The sequence below is a fragment of the Dipodomys merriami genome, unplaced genomic scaffold (assembly GCF_024711535.1).
Source record: "Dipodomys merriami isolate MVZ:Mamm:240054 unplaced genomic scaffold, mDipMer1.0.p SCAF_613, whole genome shotgun sequence".
Lineage (NCBI taxonomy): Eukaryota > Metazoa > Chordata > Mammalia > Rodentia > Heteromyidae > Dipodomys > Dipodomys merriami.
The window spans coordinates 193049-210173 of NW_027206195.1; the positions used below are offsets into that span (position 1 = coordinate 193049).

Below are 17125 nucleotides of genomic sequence, written 5' to 3' on the forward strand. Positions count from 1 at the left end.
GCCCCCAGGTCATGAGACCTACCCCCCACAGCCCAGACCCCGCCCCCACGATCCCGGGCCTGCCCCCACGATCTTGGGCTCCTCCCCCAGGCCCAGGGCTCCGCCCCCGAGACCCAGAGCCCCGCCCCCGCGGCCCAGGGCTCCGCCCCCGCGGTGTCACCGCCCCTCGGCGGCCTGGAGCTGGGAGACCTGGACGCAGCCGTGGAAGCGGCGGAAACGAGGACGACCCGGGGAGGAGCCGAGGCCGAGCAGCGCGGACCTGAAGCGCCCCCGGCTCCCGCCCCGCGCCCCTCGGCCCGCGTAGACATGAGCGCCCGGCGGCCCGACGCACCCGAGGCGCAGCGGCCCGGCCCCGTGGCCCCGTGATGGGCTCCTGCGTGTCCCGAGGTGAGGGGCGGCGGGGGCCCGGTGGGGGTCCCCGGCCGGCGGGAGGGAGCTGGGGGGGCGGCCGGCCGCCCGGGGCGCGGTGGGGGGGCGGGGGCTCGGTGGGGGTCCCCGGCCGGCGGGAGGGAGCTGGCGCGGCGGCCGGCCGCCCGCCCGGGCCGGGGCGTGGGGGGCGGGGGCCCGGTGGGGGTCCCCGGCCGGCGGGAGGGAGCTGGCGCGGCGGCCGGCCGCCCGGGGCGCGGGGGGCGGCGGGGGCCCGGTGGGGGTCCCCGGCCGGTGGGAGGGAGCTGGCGCGGCGGCCGGCCGCCCGGGGCGCGGTGGGGGGCCGGGGGGCCCGGTGGGGGTCCCCGGCCGGCAGGAGGGAGCTGGCGCGGCGGCCGGCCGCCCGGGCCGGGGCGCGGGGCGCGGGGGGCGGCGCGGGAGCGTGCGGTGCCTCCGCACCGGCCTCGCCTCCACGCCCCCGGCAGGCGGCGGCGGGACGCCGGCCGGTGCCCGGCTTCCTGGCCGGCCGCCACACACCCCCTGCGGAGGGGCCCCGCCGCCTTCCTGGTTCCCCGCGGGCCCCTTCCCGGCCCCCTCCCTCCCCCTCCACGCCCCGCCACGGCAAGCAGGGGTCCCGAAGAAGGCGCCCCTCGGCGCCCTCGCACCCCCAGCTCCTCATTCCAACCCTGTCCTTAGGGGACAGCGAGGGGCAGAAACGTTGTCCCCCCATCCCAGGGCCTTTCTCTTTGTCTCTGACCCGGTACCCTTGGCTGTCACCAAGGCGGTACCAAGGAGCCGCAGCGACTGGGGGGGGGCGGGGGTCAGGTCGTCCAGGAGGCCGGACCTGACAGGGGGGACCTTGATTTCCCTCCTGAGCTGCCTCCTGGCAGCCCTTCCACCTTGGGCTCTTCACCCACTGTGAGGCGGGGGCTGGGGCTGGGAGTGTGGGCTCAGGCTCAAGCTCTGAAGGCTTGGCATCAACCACAAGGTCTTGTGGGGGTGGGGGGGGGCAATCTGCCACCTGCCTATCACTCCCAATAGCTTAACTCAGGTGTGGACAGATGAACCCACCTGGGCAGGGATGCTGAGCATTGTAAGGGTGCTGAGGGAGGAGCACCCCTTCCCTGTCCTCTAGAGACTGGGGGGGGGGGGCTCTGCTCTCTAAGAAAGGGCATTTTGGGAAATGTCTTTCTGGGAGGTGCCAGAAGTGGGGTCCTGGTGGAGGGCAAGGAGCAGGGGGTCAGGCTGTGTGGAGTTGGATGCCTCCTTCACTAAGCTGATCTTAACCACGATGCAGACCATGTGTCCAGAGCATCAAGAGGCCATGTCCACTAGGAGCAATCCAGCACAGCACCCTGTCTGAGTGGACTGCGGCTGTGCAGGAGGGCAGGGCAGTGTCTAGAGTGGCTGAGGGTCTGTGGAAGGCCCCAGTGCTCAGCATCTGTGGTGTCAGAAACACCCAAAGGCTTTGGGCAGCCTCTGGTGGGCTCAGCTCAGGTTGTGGGGACTTGATGCTTCCTTAGGGACCATTCCCCTTCCCTCTCACCTGGCCATCCCATGCCATGGGACCCACTCCCAAGTGCGCTGACCTGTAATCTACCAAGCATAAGACAGGCCAAAGAGGAAGGGCTGACTGCCAGGTCCCACTGCAAGGCTGGGACCCAAGTCCTCTGTCTCCTACCTAGTGCTCCCTCCATGTCTGGTGCTCTACTACTTGAGCCACTTCTGGATTTTTTATTTTTAATTGTGAGAGTAGGAGTGTCATGGACTTTCCTGCCCAGACTAGCCTTTGAACTGCGATCCTCACCTCTCAGCTTCCTGAGTAACTTGGATTACCGGTGTGAGCCACCAGTGTCCAGCTTGTCAGGGCTGTTTGAGGTCATATTGCCTCTCTACTCTTCCTTCTGCAGTTTGGGCTTCTTAGTGTCACCCCAGATCTAGCTGGGTCTGTTTCTCTCCTAAGAGGATGGGGCCCCTGAAGTCCCAGCATTCCCCCAGGCAAGCTGGATGGAGGGGAAAGCTAATATGTAGAAAGAGAAGAATGTTCCAGAAGCTGGGGAGGGGACTGACCCACCTACCAGAGGCCATCCACTCCTCTAATTATGTCTAATGCTATTTGAGTGCTTATAATTTACCAGGTGTTAGTCTGAGAAATTTAGGTATAGAAAACTAATAGGTTATATACTATCATAGTCTTCATTTCAAAAATGAGGAAACAGAGGCAGAATGCAGTTCAGTGACTTTTCCCCAGGCCACATAGGTAGGTAACAGCAAAGCCAGGACTTCAACCCTGGCATGCTGACTCCATAACCTAGGTCCCCTAGTTTCAACACCACAAAGGGAGCCCTCAGCTCCACTGCCTGATTCCCACTTGCTCTCTACATCTGCACCAGGTGTTAATAACAGTCCCTGCGAGGCAAGGACCATAGTCATAGTCTGAAGAGAAGGCCGGGGACTGTGAGTCTTGACCTGGTAGTAATGTGACATGGAACTTGGAGCCTGTACCCACCTAGGGCTGCCCAGCACAACTTCCTTGACCCTCAACTTCAGGCCATACGGGGTGTTGTGGGGGGAGACCCCATCTAGCAGTTAGCTTCTGCTTCTGCCTAGTAGGCTGAGAGACCATGAGGGCTAGGCCTGCCTGGAGCTGGCCACCAGGGGTTCAAATCTCTGCTCTACCATTCCCCCAGCTGCATGACCTCTACCAACTACTTAACCTTGTATATGAGCCTCAGTTCTCTCCTCTAAGATGCCAATAGGGTTGCACTGGTGGCTCATGCCTGTAATCCCAGCTACTCGGGAGGCTGAGATCTGATGATTGGGGTTTGAAGCCAGTCCATGAGATGCTTATCTCCAATCAACTGCCAGAAAGTAGGTAGTGGATCTGTGGATCAAGTGGCAGAGTGTCGCCTTGAGCAAAAAAGCCAAGTGAGAGGACAAGGCCCTGAGTTCAAGCCTTGTATTAGGACACACACACACACACACACACACACACACACACACACACACACACACACACACACACACACACACACACACACACACACACACACACACACACACACACACACACACACACACACACACCATAGGATGGTGTGTGTGGAGGGGGAGCAGGTAGGGAATTCAGTGGCTGATTCATGTAACGCATCCAGTATCTGCTATACCACCAGCATCCATTAGCTATTCATTAGCTATTCTCATTTGTAATTCGTATTATTAGTTTCCATGTAGACACGGACACAGGTCCAGACCTTCTTGGCTGGAAAGGGAGCTTGGAGCCCCTCCTGCCCGCCTGCGGAAGGGGTAGGCAGCAGGCACTTGTACCAAGGCCAGCGGAAATGTGATTGGGACCAGATTAAGGCACCAAACGCTGTTATAGCCAGGAGCTATTTTGCGTTCATTATCTATTTTTAAGCTGTCATTTGTTGGGAGCTTACCCCGAGCCAGGCTGGGCTGAGCCTTTGCTCTCCTGACCTAGTTAGTTCTGCTTCAACTCTAGGATGGAAGTGGGCTCAGAGAGGGGCAGAGCCTCATCTCAGGTCACCAGCCAGAGAATGCAGAGGCAGACTGGAATCCAGGCCTTTGGGATTTAGGGCTGATGGGAAACCTGTGCCCTTTGCTTTCTTGTGTCCCTCCCACACAGAGAGGTACTCTCAGTCTCTGTGCATGGCCAGAGCTCCAGGACAACTTTCTGGAATAATTCAAGGGGCTTTTTTTTTTTTTTTTTGCAGGGGGCGGGGGCTGGTCCTGGAACTTGAACTCAGGTCCTACATCCTGTCCCTGAGTTTTTGTGTTCAAAAGATAGCACTCTACCAATTGAGCTACAGCTCCACTTCTGGATTTTTGGTGGTTAATTGGAGATAAGAGTATCACAGACTTTTTTTTACTGAGGCAGGCTTTGAACTGCAGTCCTCAGATCTCAGCCTCCTGAGTAGCTGGGATTACAGGCGTGAGCCACTAGTACCTGGCTTTCAATGGGCTTTTGTTTGGCCTGGGGACCACAGATGGTGGCAATGGATGTGGAAGGGAGAGGAACTGAATGTCCTCCCCTTCTCTAGCTCCAAGTCTTGCTGCTCAGCCTCTGCCCTTGGTACCGTGGCCTCTGCCTGTCACCTCCTGCCCCAGTTTTATCCTCCAGACCAGGCCGGCCCTGGGAATCTCTAATGCTCTAAGCACTGAGGATCATGAGAACAGAAACTGTAGGCTAAGATTTCCTTCTGGAAGCTCAGATACTTTCAGGGCCTCGGTTTCCCCATCTGCAAAGTGGGTGTCATAATGCTTACTGTGTAGGGTGAGAGACAAGAGAGCGTAAGCAGTCCTAGGACAGACAGCAGACTTCTGTAGGCCACCTTTGGTCCATTAGGGCCACAGTTGAGGGTAACCTGGGAAGGCTGCCTGGAGGCAGTAAGGTTAGAGAAGTATGTTCAAAGAGATTGGGCCCTAGAATGGCAGAGGGAGTCTGAAGGAGCTGGGTGTGGAAGGGACATCCCACCCAGCGATGGCTCAGGTGACGTGAATGCCTAGGGTGGGGGACACTGGGTCCACTGGAGACGAGGCCTCTGCCAAGTTCTGTGGGCTGCTTCTGGGGCAGTGAGTCACCAGGCAGAGACCAAACCTCCCCTTAGGCCGTGGCCTCCCTCTTTAGGGCTCCCAGGGCAAGCTTCAGTCTGGGGAAGGACAGAGCAATGGCTGATGGGTCTGTTCCATCCTCCAGGAAGAGACACAGAGGGAGGGGAAGGCGGGGCCCTGCCTGGGGAGTGAGGCTCAGCCAGGGACCAACAGTGATGTGTGCGGACCAAGCCCCGTGCAGGCCTGGCACGCAGCTGCTCGGTGGCCCAGGCCTGGGCAGCGGTGGCAGTGACCCCGTGCCCCAGGGCCCGTGCCGTGGCCCCAGGGCTTGGGGAGTGTGGGGGAGACTGGACTGCCAGTGAGGATGTACAAGCAGCCATGGACCCAGCGTGCTGTGTGGTTCCAAGACCTTTGCCCTCTCTGGGCTACTGGGGAAGAGTGGGAAGACCTGGTCCTCCTTGCCCTCCCTCTGCCTGGAACTCTGCTCCCAAATGGCCGCAGGTGTGCTCCCTTGCTCTTGGGGAGACACACTGGGGATAGATAACCATGGTGACTAGGGCTGGGACCCAGAGCCCTATGGACCAGCTCAGGGCTCTGGATGGCCCTGCGGTGGGTGAGAGCAGCCTGAGGCACCTTGGGGACAAGCAGAGACCAAGATGGAAACTTTTTGCAGCAAGACAGGATTAGGTTAGACATCAGAAGGAACCGACAGGGAGTTTCGGCTATAAATCGGATTGAGAAGCTTGCACAGGAAGACAAAAGGCACCCTTGACACACAGAGGGGATGCCCTGATTGAACACAGGGGACCTCTGATTGGTACCTTTCTCCTTGAAGGGTCAAGATGCCCTCTTCTTGTTGTCATAACAACCAGGAGCCCCCTCACTGCTATGGTCAGGGGAGGAGGGAGTAGGATCAGGCCCAGAAAGGGGCTCAGCCCTTGAGAAAGAAAAGAGTGTCCCCACAGCTCTCTTGGGTGGGGGATCTGCCACTAAGGCACGAGCTAGCTCTCCCCCCTCACCCCTAGCCTCCACCCTCCATGAGACTGTGTTTTTCCAGTTGCCAGTGGCGGTGACGTGGCTTGGTCCCAGCTGGGCTGAGCGCAGCCTGTGATTTCACCCTGGCTGGTTCATTACCTGACGTCTCCATGGCAACCTGTCTGTGACATCAAGGGGCTGAAGTCCTCTGAGGGAGACAGGCAACTTTGGCCGAGGCACCTAGTAACCCCAGACGGGGTGATGCCCAGAGCCAGGGGGCCGGGGTCCGCCCCGTCTCAGGGGACAGCCCGCCCAAGCCGGGTCCCTGGGGGCCTTGGTATCACCTGCCACCTCAGTGCCAGCTTTGCTCCCTTCCCAGTCCACCTCCTCTGTGCTTGGCAGCTTCCTGGGTGGCCAGGAGCACTAGTTAGCCCTTCTCAGAGTTCCCAGCCCCAGCCTGAAGCCAACCTTGGGTTTGCACAACATACAGAATTCCTGGAAGCTTTAAAAGTGAAGTGCATGGGGCTGCCTGTGGCTCACACCTGTAATCCTAGCTACTCGGGAGGCTAAGATCTGAGGATGAAAGCTCAAAGCCAGCCCAGGCAGGAAAGTCTGTGATACATTTATCTCCAGTTAATCACCAAAAAGCTAGAAGTAGAGCTGTGCCTCAACTGGTAAAGTACTAGCCTTGAACAACAACAGCAACAAAACCCAACACCCAGAACTCAGTGATAGTGTCCAGGCCCAGAGTTCAAGTCCCAGGTCTGACACACACACACACATACACACACACACACACACACACACACACACACACACACACACACACCAACAACACCCAAAACTCAGTGATAGTGTCCAGGCCCAGAGTTCAAGTCCCAGGTCTGACACACACACACACACACACACACACACACACACACACACACACACAAAACTCAGCCCAGAATTCAAGTCCCAGGTCTGACACACACACACACACACACACACCCAAAACTCAGTGATAGTGTCCAGGCCCAGAGTTCAAGTCCCAGGTCTGACTGACACACACACACACACACACACACACACACACACACACACACACACACACACAAAACTCAGCCCAGAATTCAAGTCCCAGGTCTGACACACACACACACACACACACACCCAAAACTCAGTGATAGTGTCCAGGCCCAGAGTTCAAGTCCCAGGTCTGACTGACACACACACACACACACACACACACACACACACACACACACACACACACACGCCTCTTTTTTCTTTGGAATAGGGTCTCACCATGTAGCCTGAAACTCTCATTCCTCCTGCCTCAGCCTCCATAAGGCTGGGATTATAGACATACACTACTGCACTCAAACACACCTTTCAAACTGTTTTGGCTGGGTCTATAGGAATAAATACATTGTGCAGCGTAAGGGCTGCATAAGTGACGGAGGATCTACTTAGCAAGTGCAAAACCCTGTGTTCAAATCCCAGTACTGCCAAAACTAGAGAAAAATCTTGACCCAGAAACATTATGACCCAGAAAAATCTTCTCTGGGGCTTGAACCCAGGGTCAGCTTTTTGTTCAAGGTGGGCATTCTCCCACTTGAGCCACAGCTCCACTTCTGGCTTTTTGATGGTTTATTGGAGATAAGAGTCTCATGGACTTTTCTGCCTGGGCTGGCTCCAAACCATGATCCTCCGATGTCAGCCTCCTGCATAGTGAGGCTGACGGATGTGAGTCACTGGTGTCTAGTGTAGAAAAATCTTACCATTCATGTGCGCACACATTCATGTGATACGCATGTAGCTTAACAGAAGCTCTGCAAAGCACTGGGTAACCCCACCTGCCATGCTCTCCCGTGGGCTCCAGTTCTTCTTCAAACCCCTTTGGAGGTGCTGAGGTTTCAGCTCAGGGCTTTACACTTTCAAAGCAGGTGCTCTATCCCTTGGGTCACACTTTCATCTGTTCATTTCAGAGTAAATGAGATCAATGGCCTGCGTCACTGAAGCCCAGACTAGCGCAGGCCACACAAGGCTCAGGTCTCAGGGTCCACAGGGTCCTCTCTGTTCTGACATCTGCTGGTGTTCCTGGTAGGGAGGGGAGGCTAACCTTGACCCTGCCTTCCTCATCTCCAGGTCTCTCTCATACAGCCCTGCCTCACCCACCATAGCTCAGGCTGGTCTGTCCCTCCTTCCCTCCTTCCCTCCCTTCCTTCCTTCTCTCCCCTCTCTCTTTCCTTCTTTCTCTCTCCCTCCCTCCCTCCCCCACCCTGGTCCCGGGGCTTGAACTCAGAGCCTAGGCACTGTCCCTGAGCTTCTTTTACTCAAAGCTAACACTCTATCACTTGAGCCACAGTGCCACTTCCAGCTTTTTTCTGTGTATGTGGTACTGGGGAATCAAGCCCAGGGCTTCATGCATGCTAGGCAAACACTCTATCACTAAGCCACATCCCCAGCCCGCCTACCTGCCTTTCTTTTCTTCCTTTTTCTTTTCTTTTCTTTCCTTTCCCCATCACAGGGCCTGAATTCAGGGCCTGGGTGCTGTCCCTTTTGCGCAAGGCTAGCACCCTACCACTTTGAGCTACAGCTCCACCTCTTGTTTTCTGGTGATAAGAGTCTCATGGACTTTCCTGCTCCAGCTGGCTTTGAACCATGATCCTCAGATCTCAGCCTCCTGAGTAGCCAGGATAACAGGCGTGAGCCACTGGCACCTGGCTCAGAACCTTTTTTTTTTTTTTTTTAAATTTTTTAATTTTGTTTTGTTTTTTATTGTTTTGGTGTTTCTGGGTTTGAACTCAGGGCCTTACACTTGCTCAGCTGGTGCTCTACTGGTTAAGTCATACCTCTACCAATCCTTTTGCTCTGGTTGATTTTGAGATAAGATCTTGCTTTTTGCCCAGACCTTATTTCTACTGTGGTGGGATTACAGGCGTTTGCTATGGTGCCCCAGCATGTTCTGTTGAGATTGGGGTACTGAGAACTTTCTGTCCTCAAACCACAATCCTCCTGGTTTCAGCCTCCAAAGTCCACTAAGGTTATGGGTATGAGCTACTGCACTTATATGCACTTAGCTCCTTCTGATCGCTTCTGTGTACTAAACCCAGTGCAGTTTGGCTGAAACTTTTACCTGGCATCCAGATCAGTGCTTGCCTTGGCCCCCCAGGCAAGAGTGGCTGCATTGAGGGTCACATTCTGGGTGGTTCTGCTGACTCACGGCCCTGTAGACACCCCCTCTCCTCCACAGAGAGGAAGAGCCAAGACAGTTCTATTTCTCTGGAGCTCTAACTGTGCCTGGCTGGCAGGAAGGTTCCCTATATGGCAGACGTCCAAATATTCTCACCTTCCTCCTTAAAGGGTACCTAGTACATTCTGGGCCTATGACTAGTGAGCGGCAGACACCATATGCAGTGTGCTAGGTGTTGTGCAGAGCGATGCAGCTGAGGGTCAGGGCATGTTAAACAAGAGGGTTGTTGGGGAGATCATGGAGATGATAGCACTTGAACAGACCTGAATGGAGCAAGAGGGGGACCTGCAGCCATCTGGGAGGAGAGAATCCTAGAAGATGGGAGAGGACAAGTGCAAAGGCCCTGAGACAGCGGGGTGCAGGGCATTTGTCAGAAGTGTGATCAGTGTGGCCAGAGAGTGGGAGATGTGCTGGGAAGAGCTGGCCCTCTGGGCTAGCAGGGGTGAGTTCTGCCCATCCATGAACATGGGATGTCTTTGCACTTTCTGTGACTTCTTCAAGGCCTTTCTTCATCATTTTGTATTTTTTAATTGCAGCAGTTACTTTCTTGGTTACAATTACTACTAGTACTATGACTATCATTATGTTTTGTAGCCATTTTGAATAGGTTTGCTTTCTTGGTTTCTTAGCAAGAGTTTTTGCTTTCTTCTCCTCCCTCCCTTCTCTCCTTCCTTCCTTTCTTCTTTTCTTTTTTTTTTCCCTAGTCATTCTGGGAACTGGACCCAAGACTTCCTTATAACTAGACATACACCAGATCACTCAACTAGGGTTTGCCACTTCCCAAATCCTTCTTCCTCCTATTTAAATCTCTCTCTCTCTCTCTCTCTCTCTCTCTCTCTCTCTCTCTCTCTCTCTCTCTCTCTCTCTCTCTCTCAGGCTGGTGATCCCCAACTCCTAGGCTCAGATGATCTTCCTGCTTACCTTCCTGAGTAGCTGGGATTATAGGCATGTACTACTTGCCTTATTGAGCAAATAATTTTTTTTTTTTTTTGTCCGTTTGTGGGGCCTGAACTCTGGGCCTGGGCTCTGTCCCTCAGCTCTTCAGCTCAAGGCTAGCGCTCTACCACTTGAGCCACAGCGCCACTTCCGGCTTTTTTCTTTTTGCTTATGTGGTGCTGAGGAATCGAACCCAGGGCCTCTGGCATGCAAGGCAAGCGCTCTACCACTGAGCCACCTTCCCAGCCCCAACAAATAATTTTTGTATGTTGATTTTTATTTTTTTTTTTTGTTGGTCGTGGGGCCTGAGCTCTGGGCCTGAGCGCTGTCCCTCAGCTCTTCAGCTCAAGGCTAGCACTCTACCACTTGAGTTACAGCAACACTTCCAGCTTTTTCTGCTTATGTGGTGCTGAGGAATCAAACCCAGGCCTTATGCATGCAAGGCAAGCACTCTACCACTGAGCCACCTTCCCAGCCCCAAATGTTTTGGGTTTTTTTTATTGTTCTCATAAGGATAATGTACAGAGAGGTTACAGTTATATAAGTCAGGTCATAAGTACATTTCATTCTGGATAGTGTCACCCCCTTCTCTGTATGTTGATCTTATATCCTGCAATCTTACCAGCTTTATCAGTTCAATAGATCTTCTGATTTATATATAGATTATATATATATATACACACACACACACACACACACACACACACACACACACACAATCAAACATATCTATAATAGGGATAAGTGGATTTTTGCCTTTCCATATTGAACACTTTGCTTTTTTTCTTACCTTGTAGCTCCAATTAGGTCTGAGCTTTTCTAACCGTCTCCCATCATTCTTGTTTCCAGATCTGTTCACAAGTGCCCACAAGGACTGCCCTGTGCCCCAGGGCTCGGAGCTCCTGAGCCCCCACCTGCCCTCCAGCTGCCCACCAGCCTTCCCGCCAGACCATGTCGCTGGCAAGGTGACTGCTCACTTATCACCCCTCCTCCTGCCTGTCCCCTGGGTCCTGACTTGTCCCCAGCTTTTCCCCGTAAGAAACAGGAGCTATTCCAACCTCCTCTCATTCCTGCTACACTCAGGATGTATCAGGGAGATAGAGGAGGTGGAGTGGGGTAGTGCTGGATTTAGTGTTCAGCAGGTGAGAGTCTGCATTAGATTGGGCATCTAGGAGCAGGCTGGGCTTGGTTAAAAAACACAATCTCTCCCTGAAGGGCTTCCCAGACACTCTGATTGGGTTCCTCCAGTGGCCCCTGGCCCTGAGCAGGAGGCACCTCCCTCCCCAGGGGGATCGATAGGACTGAGTATGCCGTTCAGTTCCCGGAGATGCGGAAGGCTTTTCCAGGGCCCCCCATCTCGATGGACAGTTCCTACCGTTGACAGTTCCTACGGGTGCTGGCCTGAACCACCACCAGTTGATACATTGCTTTTTTATTTTTATTTTTTTTGTGTGTATGTGCTGGGCCTAGAGTTTGAACTCAGGGCCTGGGCACCATCCCTAGGTTTCTTTTTGCTCAAAGCTAGTGCTCTACCAGTGAGCCACAGCTCACTCCTAGCCTTGTGCTCATTAATTGGAGATAAGATTCTCATAGACTTTCCTGCCTCGGCTAGCTTTGAACCACAATCTCAGGTCTCAGCTTCCTGAGTAGCTAGGATGCTAGGCATGAGCCACTGGCACCCAGCTTGATACAGTACCTTGTAAAGCAATATACCCCACGATCACTCTGCTGGGCATTCTGCCTGCACCATATAGTTTATAGTTTATGTGTCACCCTCCTGTGAGGCTGATGTCACTGTCACCTCCCTCAGAGGGTGAAGCTGACACCCTGAGACAACCGAGTAGGAGATGAAGTCAGCACTCAATTGGTGGGGTCTGATTTAGCCCTGTGCCCGGTGTTGCTGTTCGCCTCCTGGCTTCCCCACATGCCAGGGGTGGCAGGACATGACCCATGAGTGGGAGACCCTGTCCTCTCAGGGCGCCCGAGGCCTGATCCACACCACCCCTAGGGCCGCCAGGACTCCGCCATTGCTGGCACAGTGAGCCGGCCCTGCCTGACCCCCTTTCTCCTCTTGCTTTAGGACAAACAGATGGAGTTCTGTTGGGACCCCTGGCAGGTCAGTGCACTTACTGTCCCTGTTTTGGCCAGTCCAGATGGCACCACTGCTTCTCCCTCTACTGTGCCCAGGCCCACAGTCCTGCCAGCCCTGGGGGAAGGGTCTGGGGAGAGAGTAGGCTCTCTTGGCTTTCCCTGCCCTGTTCCTGCCCACCACCCAAGGGCTCCGGGTGCTGGCAATGGCCATGCATGGGGGGTATGGGCGGCTGGCTGGGCCTCCTGCTTACCCTGCCCCCCCTTTCCTACAGAGGTGCTTCCAGACCACCAACGGCTACCTGTCCAGCTCCAGAGCCTGCTCCAGCAACTACAGCGTGGCAGCCCTGGCCACCTCGTCCCTTGTGGGTAGGTGCTAACTTGTCCCTCTCTCACTCCTGGATTTTCCCGACTCCATCTCTGACCCTTAATTAGGAGAATGGTCAGCCTGATTTCTTTTCTTTTTTCTTTTCTTTGAGATGGTTCTGGGACTTGAACTCAGGGCCTGGGTGCTGTTCCTGAGCTTTTGTAGGCTAGTGCTCTACCACCTGAGTCACAGCTCCACTTATGATTTTTTTTTTTTTTTGCCTGTCATGAGGCTTGAACTCAGGGCCTGTGCACTGTCCCTGAGCTCTTTTCTGATCAAGGCTAGTGCTCTACCACAGCCCCACTTCTGATTTTCTGGTAGTTTGTTGGAGATAAGAATCTCATGGACTTTCCTGCCCAGGCTGGCTTTGAACCTCGATCCTCAGATCTCAGCCTCCTGAGTAGCTAGGATTATAGGTATGAGCCACCAGTGCACAGCTTGGCTTTTTGGTGGTCAGTTGGCAATAAGAGTCTCATGTACTTTCCTGCCCTGGCTGGCTCCAAACCGAGATTCTCAGATTTCAGCCTCTGGAATGGCCAAGATTACAGGTGTGAGCTTGACTCTAGACTGGGTCTGGTATTACTGATGTCTGGGTTCCTGCTCCTGGGGATTATGTTTCTGGATTCTCAAGAACCTCTGAGGATCTGGAGTGTTCAGATGGTCTGGGGTGTCTGTCTGTTTGTGTGGTCTCCCTACCTCTCTGCCCCCTGTGTCACCCCGCTCCCCCCCCCCCAATTATCCCTAGAAGCTGAGGAGGGAATTGTGCATTGAGGGACTGCTTTGCAGGCCCCATAAGGACTGTGGGGCAGGGGTGAGGGACACAGGGACACGGCTCAGCCACGATGAGGAATACGTCCCTGACCCAACCCACCCAGGCACTGCAGCAGGACTTACACACAGAACTAATGGTTGGACTTGACCTCGCCCTGTTGTTCATCCTTGGCTGCCCCTAAGGGGCCTGCCACCCTGAGAGCATTTCTGGTGTGGCAGTGCCCAAAGCTGGGGCATTTCTCCAGAGAAGGGTGCAGGTGGGAGCTGAGAATAGCACAACTGAGACAGCTGTGGGGTGGGTCCCCAGGCCGGGAAAGAGGGTTGGGCCTGTGCTCCCCATTGTCCCATCCAAGCACCCAGCCCACCAGCCATTAACCAGAGCTTTGCCCCACCCATCTCAGACTTCCAAGTTCCCAGAGGCCTCCCTGCCTCCCTGAGACACACACCTGCCTGCCACCTTGAAGGGTCCCTTTACAATCCGAAAAATCTGATGCCTACCCCCCAGCTTGAAGATGAAGATTCCCCTTTGCCCTCCCCTGCCCCACCATGCTCCCTGCCTCTTCCCTGTCTCTGTCTTCTGTGTTCCAGTGTTGTCACCAAACCCCCACTCCTCCACGCCTCATGCCCACATGGCTCAGGGACCCCAGGCTGCCTGATCTGAATTCTCAGCCTTAGTGGATAAAGGTGCTAGACTTTCCCTGCAACCCCATTGGCACTTTGCACATCCAGAGACCCCGCCCCTTCCTTCCCTCTGTCCAGCCCTTCCTTATCTCTTGCTGGGGGTCATTGGCATTCCCTTCTTTCTGTCTCTCTTGATCCGTTATCCTCCAATTGGGACACTCTTCCTAAGTGGCAGGGTTACCCTGCCTCTCCCTGTACCTTGTCCTGCTGTGGCTCTCCGTGACTTCCAGGACATCTGACAGGAAGGGAGGGAGGGGTGTGGCTGATTGAGGAAGACGCCCCCGTGGGCACGAATGTCCCTGGCAGGACTTTGGCGGAGACTGGGCGTGTGGGTGGGCGGGCCTTCTGAATAGGAACATAAACTTGGGAGGGCACAGGGCCGGACGTGGGCATGGACAGTGCAGGCTGCTGGGTCGTGTGTGGCATAGCGGTGCAGGGCATTCACTGGGGTGCATGTGTGAATGTGGGTGCAGACCACGGGGTGGGGCTGAGCTCTGGGAGTGAGAGGCGGTGGGGGTGGGGGGCCCTGCACTGGGCTCTCTGCTGGGATGGCCAACCCAGGCCCTCTGTGCCACCAGGGGTGGTGCAGAGCATCAAGGACCACATCACGAAGCCCACGGCCATGGCCCGGGGCCGCGTGGCCCATCTCATCGAGTGGAAGGGCTGGAGCGCCCAGCGGTCAGACTGGGCGCTGTCCCCCGCTGAGGACGAGCGCTATTGCTGCCTCCCGGACGAGCTGCGTGAGGCCCGCTTTGCCGCAGGTCAGTGGGGGCAGGCGGGCACAGGCCGGGCTCCGCAGGGGTGAAGCTGGGGGCAGGCGGGCACAGGCCGGGCTCCGCAGGGGTGAAGCTGGGGGCAGGCGGGCACAGGCCGGGCTCCGCAGGGGTGAAGCTGGGGGCAGGCGGGCACAGGCCGGGCTCCGCAGGGGTGAAGCTGGGGGCAGGCGGGCACAGGCCGGGCTCCGCAGGGGTGAAGCTGGGGCTTCAGGGGCCCCACATCGTGCTGTCTGATGCCGTGGGTTGGATGGAGCATGCAGTAGGCTCTTTGACCGCTGAGGAAGGACGGCCTCTCTGCCTCTGTCCCTACTGAGCCAAGTGTCCATGTCCCCTAGGGGTCGCTGAACAGTTTGCCATCACAGAGGCCACTCTGAGCGCCTGGTCCTCACTGGACGACGAGGAACTGCACCCTGAAAACAGCCCCCCGGATGCCCTCCAGCTCCAGGGTATAGCTCGGAACACCAGCGTGGGGTGGGCAAAGCAAAGGGGCTGAGTCTCTGCCCCAGCCTCAGTTTCTTCTTCTGTGAGATGGGTCCTGCGGATCATTGCCCTGTCTGGTGCCCCGAGCAGTGGCCCTGAGGATTTGTCCTGGGGCCCTGAAGATGCCAGAGCAGCCCTTGGCTTCCTTCAATCTCTGAACACTCCATCCTTCACCCTCTAACCCATGACCCTTGCTCCCCACTCCACGGCCTGCCCCCTCCTCCCATCCCCTCCTTGCCTTCAAAGCTGATCTATATGACACCCCCAGGAAGCAGTCCTGTTGTCTCTACTAGGGAAGTAGAGGCATTATGGGGTTCAGAAACTCAACCCAGCCTGGCTTGGGGCTCATCACCAGGTGCAGCAGCCACCTGTCTAGAGCCCAGCGGTTCTGGGGGTGACCCTAGGGTCTTGAGGACTTTACCTCGCTTGATTGTGCCTCTGACCGGAGGGGAGCAGTGACTGGGGGTCACATGTCCCTTGTCCCAATTCTCAGAGTACAGCCTGCTCTTCACTCCCCCACCCCCCTGCCATCAGGATAAAATGTCTCAGAGAGGTTCAGTGACTTGCCAGGGGGTCGCACAGCTCAGCAGTGGTATAACAGGACTTGGACCCCAGGCCCCCCATTTGGTTTTCCACTTCTCTGCCCCCTCCCCCCTTTATTTGGTTTTCCAGACCTGGAGAGCATCTACCTTCAAGACAGCCTGCTGAGTGGCCCCTCGCAGGACGACAGCCTCCCGGCCTTCTCCCCCGGCCTCTCCCCTCACAGCTGGCCCTCCCCTGAGGAGCCTCCCATGGCAGCTGCCCGCGCCCAGCCCCCCAGCCCGGCCCCACATCGACGGCGGCTGCCAGGGGGCCCAGCGCCCGAAGGGGGGGTGCACCTGCAGGGCTCCCTGCCCTCCATGGACAGCGGCTCCCTCTCAGAGGAGGAGGACGACGTGTTTTACAACTGAAGCCGGGCCCGGCCGGTTCCCCTGCTCCTGGCAGAAGTCCAGCTGGACGGGGACCACCTTGGCTCTAGCAACCAGCATCACTAGACCCCTCAGAGACGGCATGGATTGGGTCATTACAGGGCTGAGGCTGGCAGAGCTTGTGGGTCTCTCTGGGCCTCTGTGGCGCTTCGCCCCTGTGGGCGGAACCATAATTGCCCTTCTCCCCCTGGGGTTTCTGCCCTCCGGCAGCTCAAGGACTCTCAGCCAACACCATAGCTGGCCCCAGGTGGGGCAGGGAACTGACAGCCAGGCCCCCAGGCAGACAACCAAGCAAGATGGGGAGATCTATTTGGAGTGGCGCCCAGAGACCTGACCTTCCCCAATCATACTCGTCCCGCTGGTGTTGTGGCTACTTCTGGTCGCTGAGTGCAGTTCTCTGGCCCTTTTCACTCTCTGGAGGGACCATCTGTCCCCCACTTCCCATGTGACCCCCTGCTCCTCACACCGGGGAGCCAGCCCCTCAACCTTCACCCCACTATTCCCTTCAAGGTTCTCTGGTGACATTAAAGTGGAGGATCTACCCTGAGTGAACTCAGCCTGGACTCTGGGGAGGGTGTGGACTGGGCAGGGAGGGAGGATTCCACCCCTAACCCACAAAGCCAAGAGAGACCCCATGAAGGACGCTCAGGGTCTGTGGAACCCCAAAGCCGCCAGCCATGGAACCCCATTCTATCAACCTTGTCACAACCAAGGAGACTGGTGCTGGGGGCAGGAACTGTGCCGCAGAGTCATGTGAGACAAGGTCAGACATCAGAAGGCCCACCTGTAGAACGTTTTCTCCCCCACAGCTCCCTGCCAGGGAGTGAGGACTGAGCTGCGGATGAAGGACCAGGTCTGCCTGCCCTTGTCAGCACCAGGCGCAGCCTGCAGGCAGGCTAGGGATGAA

The 17125-nt window shown here is 56.4% G+C and overlaps 1 protein-coding gene across 2 annotated transcripts; it reads left to right on the plus strand.

The window, feature by feature from the left end:
• The first annotated feature begins 186 nt into the window (after window positions 1-186).
• LOC138814810 (protein FAM131C-like) lies at window positions 187-17082 on the plus strand. Of its 2 annotated transcripts, XM_070003879.1 has the most exons (7): window positions 187-387; window positions 10937-11052; window positions 12168-12203; window positions 12451-12544; window positions 14573-14755; window positions 15106-15216; window positions 15923-17081. In XM_070003879.1, the coding sequence occupies exons 1-7, from the start codon at window positions 366-368 to the stop codon at window positions 16198-16200; spliced, it is 840 nt and encodes a 279-aa protein (XP_069859980.1). In that variant the 5' UTR covers window positions 187-365; the 3' UTR covers window positions 16201-17081. The 2 variants fall into 2 exon arrangements, with proteins under 2 accessions (XP_069859980.1, XP_069859981.1); XM_070003880.1 differs by lacking the exon at window positions 12168-12203 and having other exon boundaries at window positions 15923-17082.
• Window positions 17083-17125: the final 43 nt, after the last annotated feature.